The following is a 6,486-nucleotide window of genomic DNA, read 5'->3' as shown; positions in this document are numbered from 1 at the left end:
TTGAGTGTTTGGTTTAAAATTAGTCGAAATTTTCCGGGTCACTACAGTACCTACCTGTTAAAGAAATTTCGTCCTGAAATTTGAGTGTGGTCGTCATGGCTAACAATAAAAATATTTTCATGACAAATATGAGTTGACAATTAAAGTTTTATCATTATTGATTAATATAGATAAAACGATTCGATCAGATGAAGTGTACGAGTAAAACTATCACAACAGAGTGAAATGAGTTGGTATAGATTCGTTATATCTTTTGACGTAGATAGGATTGATTTTCAAGTTCAAGAGATTTGGAGAAAATCTTCGTAATAAGATTTGATTCTTCGGCGATTAAGGAAAATCAGGATTCGCTTTAAATGCGATCATCTTTTTTGATTGCTCTGTCGGATATTTTACTATAAATCAATCCTCTTCATTTCCTTACAACTCACATCTTCTATTCTTTCTCCCTCCACTCATACTTTAAAGCATCCATTAATATGCTCCATCCAGTACTGATTCTTGATATACTATTAACTTTCATATCTGTCATTCTTCTTTTTCATCTACCGCCGGAGGATTTTGTTTACTTCTACTATTATCTTGGGGTTATAGTGTTATTAATTTTCCCGAGTCTTTACGTTGCAATACGTATTGATATACACGGTTTGTAACTTATGTGTTGTTGTCGGGATTTATATCTTTCCTTATATCTCGGACCTCTTTGCCTTTTTATTCTCCTCTCGACTCTAAGTACAACAAGTAATGGTCCAGAATTTGTAGATATCAAATTCGGAATGAACGTAGTTAATGTTCTAAGAAGTAAATCGTAATGGCATGATCTTGATTTGTCAAATTACCAGAATACCCGAAAAAAAAATAGAACTATCAAGAAGATATGTTCTTAATTATGTTTGGAGATTGGGTAGAATGTAAGAGTCGTGTAAATGGCACATGATGATGGTACTGTGAAAAAGATATGTTCTTAATTATGTTCTTAATTATAAATTTACGTTTTTTACCCCTGAAAAAGTGTAAAGTTGAGGGGTTGTTGTGTAATTTGTGCGAAAGTTGGAGGACCATTTGTAGTGTGAACGCAAATTCAAAACGACAACTCGGTAAAACTGAAACGACCAAATTTGGGGAGGTTTAGTATATAAGATTAAAATAATAATAATTAATTAATAATAATAATAATTAATAATAATAATAATTAATAATTAATTAATTAATAATAATTAATAATGATGATGATGATTTCAACCGTTAAAATTTATTTTTGGATATAAAATTTTATTAGTAATATTTATCTTTAATGTTTAGTACGTAAAATTAAATTAAAATTAAAATTAAAATAATACGTTAAAAAAATTAATAAAAATTAAAGTGACCCGTGAGCAACACTAGTTTCAACTAGGGTTTCTGAAACACCAACACCCCTAACCAGATAACCACCGTCGTCTATGGCGGCAACCGCGATCTACCTTCGTTTCCGTCCACACAGACACCTCCAGCTACAGTTTCAATGTACTACCTCCTCATTTCACTTTTATTCATCATCATCTTCTAATTCCGATGACAACAATCAAAATAAGTCACGATCGCAATCGTATTTCGCTGACGTTAAAGCCAGTCTGAAGCAAACTACGTCTTCATCTCAACAGCCTCACCGTCCTTCTTTTCTCAATTCAAACCCTAACGCTCAAAATCCTGCTTCTCTTGATGAGATCCGTAAAAATCTCTCCGAGTACCGTCGTCAGTCCACCGTACAACCACCGAATTCATCTCCACCTGTCCTTTCATTCCAAGAGCTTTACAAACAAAATGCGATGCCAAAACCCGATCCAGGGTCCGAATCCGAAGTGAAAAGAGACCCGGCTCCGTTTGATTCAATCCGAATGAGTTTGAAAAATCTGAGAATGAATTCGCCTAAGTCAACTGAAGATGCTCGTCAGAGATCACCGTTTGATAAAACTGGTTTTAATTTGAATTTGAATTTGAATTTGAGACCTACGTCTGAGAATGCAGTGCCTGGATCAAATATGAAGAATAATAATAAGAGGAGTTCGGTGTCGTCGAATGAGACGAAACCGGACTTTATGAGGAGTTATGGTTATTTAGATTTAGGGAGTAAGTTGAAGAAATTGAAGCCAGTTACTAAAAACAATGAATTTTCATTATCTGAATTGAACGACAGGTTGAAGAAGGTGAGGGAAATGGATGATAAGGAGATGCAAAATACGAGTGGTTTGAAGTTTAGTCACTTAAGGGAGAGCCTTGCAAAGTTGCAGACCGAAGAAATTCAAAAAAAGAATGCAGGTGGTACTTACGACTTTGATTGATATACTAGTTTGTAAATAAATTGAATGTTATGTTGATTGATGTTCTATGCTTTCATAAGTTAATAGGAAGGATTTGTTTAAGTGGTTGTTATTCAAGTTGTCACATTATAAGTTTATGTACATTTGTAGGTAAAAGAAGTGTATTGAGTGAGCTTGGAACTCCACACTTTATGTTATCTCCACCGAAGGAGGACTTGGTTGAAAAGGCAAGTGCTTCATTGTTTGCTTTGGTAGTTTCTTATATGTGCATTAGTTAACCTCAATGAATTACTGAAACTGGATCATTGCTTGTGTTAGCATGTCTATCTAGATGTCTTTGTTTTCTTGCTAAAAACTAAATCTTTGGCGTTGTTTGTACAGTAAACAAGGTCAGTAGGGAACTTAAAAGGCTTAAGATTGTATACATGTTAGAATGTTAAAATTACCATCACACTCACCATTTTTTTCTTTTTGAAAGAGTGAATTTGTTGGATATATGGTATTTTCTTCACTTGATTTTACTATGTTACGAAACTGTCAATATCGAAGGACTCGGTGGATTTTTCCTTTAAACATATTTATAGTATGTCTGCCTTGATATTAGGCCGAAAAGGTTCCGATCGTTTAATAAGCTGCGCTCTTTGTATACCCAAAAATTGAATTGTTATACTCGATCACTCTTTGCATACCTCTTGAAATTTTTGTGAGATTTCGAACAGGGGTCAAGCACTCAAGCAAACCTCACATTCAACAGCTCAGATTTATTTATATGTTTTTAGTAAAAATTGTAATTGTATGTTACAGTTATTTTTTGTAACACCAACGTTCTGGTTAATGATGACGAGACTCAAGTCCTCTTTCAGCACTTGATTTTTATTTGCAATCAAAGTGTGCATGTCTAATTTCTATAAAACCCCTGATATAGATGTGACTTGTAAGATATTGCAACCACTGAAGTTTTTTTTTTGTTGTTGTTGTAAAACGTTCTGAATTTACATTTTTCTTGACAGTATTTCCATCCAGATCATATGTCATCTGCAGAGAAACAGAAGATCGAGCTTAAAAATGTAAGGGAAAAATTCAAAATTTCTGAATCAGACTGTGGATCAGCTCGTGTTCAAGGTATTTGGAATTCTGAATGTTGATCATGCAACTAAAGTCATTTTTCTGATTAGGAAATTTTACATGTGATAGACCACAGTTCAGATATGTTAAAATCTTCGGTATGTAAATACAACATCAATAATGTAATTGATGTATGAACTTGTTTCCTTTTTTTTTATTTTTATTGTCATTGGGAACATTCTAATGGGCATATGACTAGTCACAAATTTCAAAAGTACACTTGCTAATGAATGATTATGAATTGACACACATTTCTTTTCGAGATTGGTAATGTAAGATGATTAATGTGTTCAAAGTTTTATGTCTGAAACTCAACGCTGTAGTAATTATTATAATATGATTTTGTTATGCTCATTTATCATGTTGAAATTGATAATCAACTAGTTTTCATAGTTTTTCCTTCTTTGTAGTATACATGTAATCGCTACTTAAGGGTTAGTAATATGATTAATTTTCAAATATTATTCGCCAATGGAATCATTAGCTATACAGATATACAGATGCTTAGTATTTATATTTTGCACGTCCTAACTATTAATCAACCGAAAGATTAGTTGCAACATGAGGTTAGGTTTAGATTAAGCTTTTCGTTTGCATTGGATGTTAGGTTTAGGTTATATAAAAATCCGAGGTTAAAGCGCCCATGGACACCTCTATTGCAGTTCTCTTTTTAAGGGTCCCGGTATCTTTATGCATATCCTGCTGTTCGCTGGATCGTATTTTCATGATGATTTACAGTAGTTTTGTTGTTTATAGATGGTTTATCAAAATTTTCTTGTACTTTTTTTTTTAAATTCTGGGAATAATATATTACTTGCAAGCTGTATCCTAGCCATGATGTTATGAGCAAGAGGCCAAGGGCGCTACTTTCTTATGTTACTTGTTAATGCTTATGTGTGTGTTATTTGTTAATTAGTTAACCCCTTTTTATTCTAAGCTACATGAATGATGTTAGCAACAAGTGTATAATTTTATTAGTTAATTGGTTACATCTATATGAGTTGTTTATTGTTTTTATTTATTTATTTATTTTTTCAGTGGCCCAACTCACTACCAAGATCAAGCACCTTGCTACAGTCCTACATAAAAAGGTTAGCGACTAGTGTATACTTAGGACTTTCAATCTCCTATACTTAGTTTATTACAGGGTAACGCTCTTCAGATACTATTATTTTAATTAACTAAAATTCATGAATGTTGATAAAAATGGTGCAGGATAAACACTCTCAAAAGGGTCTTCAAGGAATGGTACAGAAAAGGAAGAAATTATTGAAGTACCTTAGAAGAACCGACTGGGATTCGTATTGCTTTTGTCTCAGAGAACTCGGTCTTCGTGACAGTGTAGATTACAAGATCTAAGTTTGCAGTAATATGTTGAATAGTGTTTTAGTTATGAGTTTAAGAAATGCAATGTCTTCTCTAATTAAATCCAGTTGAGGGTTTTATTTTGAGACCTGATATTCCTCCAAAACGACGCTAAACAAATATCTCCTCCGATCCCTGGAGACTCGTTTTTAAAGAACATTTGTGTTGGGTTTAGTTATGAACTTGCTGAATTTGTATACAAATATTAGTAATCTCTGTTATGAACTTGCTAATAAAGTTTCTTAGACTTTGTCTCTGCTGAAGATGAAAGATGAATTTAGTGTTAGGTTTAGTCATGAACAACATAAATGTAGTGGTTAATCTCTCTTACTTTTAACCTCGTGAATATCTAATTTTGTTTTCGCATTTCTTTATAAACAAAATAATTGGCATTAATATCTAAACCGTGTTTTCATTAGAAGGTTAATAATAAGAAGAAAGCTGTAAATTATTAAAACGCTATGTTATTATTGAAATTGAAACCATAAGGTTTAGTTGAATAAAACGACATAATCAAATAACATACTTTACAAGCTCTTAAAGTAAAACTCATATTTCCATAGTAGTACACTAGAGTTAACTACTCATACAAAATAGCATTATCGAATTAGGGCAAAGTGATTGGAACCAGCGGTGTCTCTGGTGTTGAAAAGAACGGTTGTCCTCCTGTCATTGGGTTGGTATCCACCGGCGGTGGCAGTATAACTCCCGGCGACTGCCCAATCCCAGGAAATTGTGGCGGAAATTGTCCCGAGTCCATTATCGGTGGAAAGTTTTGCCCAGGGTTTATTTGTGGCGGAAAGTTTTGTCCAGGGTCAATTAGTGGCGGAAAGTTTTGTCCAGGGTTTATTTGTGGAGGAAAATTTTGTGTGGGGTCTATAAGTGGAGGAAATTGTTGCCCTGGGTTTATTTGTGGTGGAAAATTTTGTCCAGGGTCTAAAAGTGGTGGAAAGTTTTGTCCAGGGTTTATTTGTGGAGGAAAATTTTGTCCAGGGTCTATAAGTGGTGGAAAGTTTTGTCCAGGGTCTAAAAGTGGTGGAAAGTTTTGTCCAGGGTCTATTTGCGGCGGAAAATTTTGACCGGGGTTTGTTTGTGGTGGGAAATTTGGTATAGGCACAAGTGGCGGGAGAGTGTAACCCGGCGGATTGTTATTGTCCGCCGGCGGTGAGAATATCGGAACATACGGCGTCGGATTTGGATTAGGATCACCAAAAAGTGGCGGAGAAAATATCGGAACTAATGGTGGTAGCTCAGGTACCATCGGAGGTAGAATGTAGTCAGGTGGTGGTGATAATAATACAGGCGGCGGAGTTTCTACCGGTGGTGGTGGTGAAGGAACAACTGGAGGCGGATGTGACGGGGTTGGTGGTGGAGGTGACGGAATCAATGGTGGAGGAGGCGGAGGAGATTCTGGTGGTGGAGCCGGTGGTGGTGGCGATGGCGGAGGAGATGGTGGTGGAACAGGTGCTGGTGCCGGCGCCGGAGGTAATGGTGGTGGTCGTCGTGGTGGTGACCGGCGGGATGTAAAAGGGTTGTTTTGTGAATCACGAGAGAATGGCCATTGACCACATTTTGAAAATAGATATTGATATAATGGATCACAATTTGATGGTGATCCATTTTTGTTTCTTGATTTACCACTTGATTTTTTACCGCCACTATGGCTGCGTGTTTTACCGTGGCTCTTGGGTGGAGT

The 6,486-nt window shown here is 35.4% G+C and overlaps 1 protein-coding gene across 1 annotated transcript; it reads left to right on the top strand.

Annotated features, from left to right (window-relative positions):
• Nucleotides 1-1,384: 1,384 nt before the first annotated feature.
• LOC139893516 (uncharacterized) lies at nt 1,385-5,102 on the top strand. Its single transcript, XM_071876683.1, has 5 exons — nt 1,385-2,298; nt 2,451-2,527; nt 3,311-3,422; nt 4,464-4,516; nt 4,641-5,102. The coding sequence occupies exons 1-5, from the start codon at nt 1,443-1,445 to the stop codon at nt 4,782-4,784; spliced, it is 1,242 nt and encodes a 413-aa protein (XP_071732784.1). The 5' UTR covers nt 1,385-1,442; the 3' UTR covers nt 4,785-5,102.
• Nucleotides 5,103-6,486: the final 1,384 nt, after the last annotated feature.

This window comes from Rutidosis leptorrhynchoides, chromosome 2 (genome assembly GCF_046630445.1).
Source record: "Rutidosis leptorrhynchoides isolate AG116_Rl617_1_P2 chromosome 2, CSIRO_AGI_Rlap_v1, whole genome shotgun sequence".
Classification (NCBI taxonomy): domain Eukaryota; kingdom Viridiplantae; phylum Streptophyta; class Magnoliopsida; order Asterales; family Asteraceae; genus Rutidosis; species Rutidosis leptorrhynchoides.
Note: the sequence above shows the minus strand (reverse complement) of the source record. Positions and strands in the feature narration are given on the sequence as shown.

Coding starts and splice junctions, on each gene's coding strand:
- LOC139893516 (XM_071876683.1), top strand. CDS start 1,443: ATGGCGGCAACCGCGATCTACCTTCGTTTCCGTCCACACAGACACCTC. Junction 2,299..2,450: donor AATTCAAAAAAAGAATGCAG/GTGGTACTTACG, acceptor GTACATTTGTAG/GTAAAAGAAGTGTATTGAGT. Junction 3,423..4,463: donor TGGATCAGCTCGTGTTCAAG/GTATTTGGAATT, acceptor TTATTTTTTCAG/TGGCCCAACTCACTACCAAG.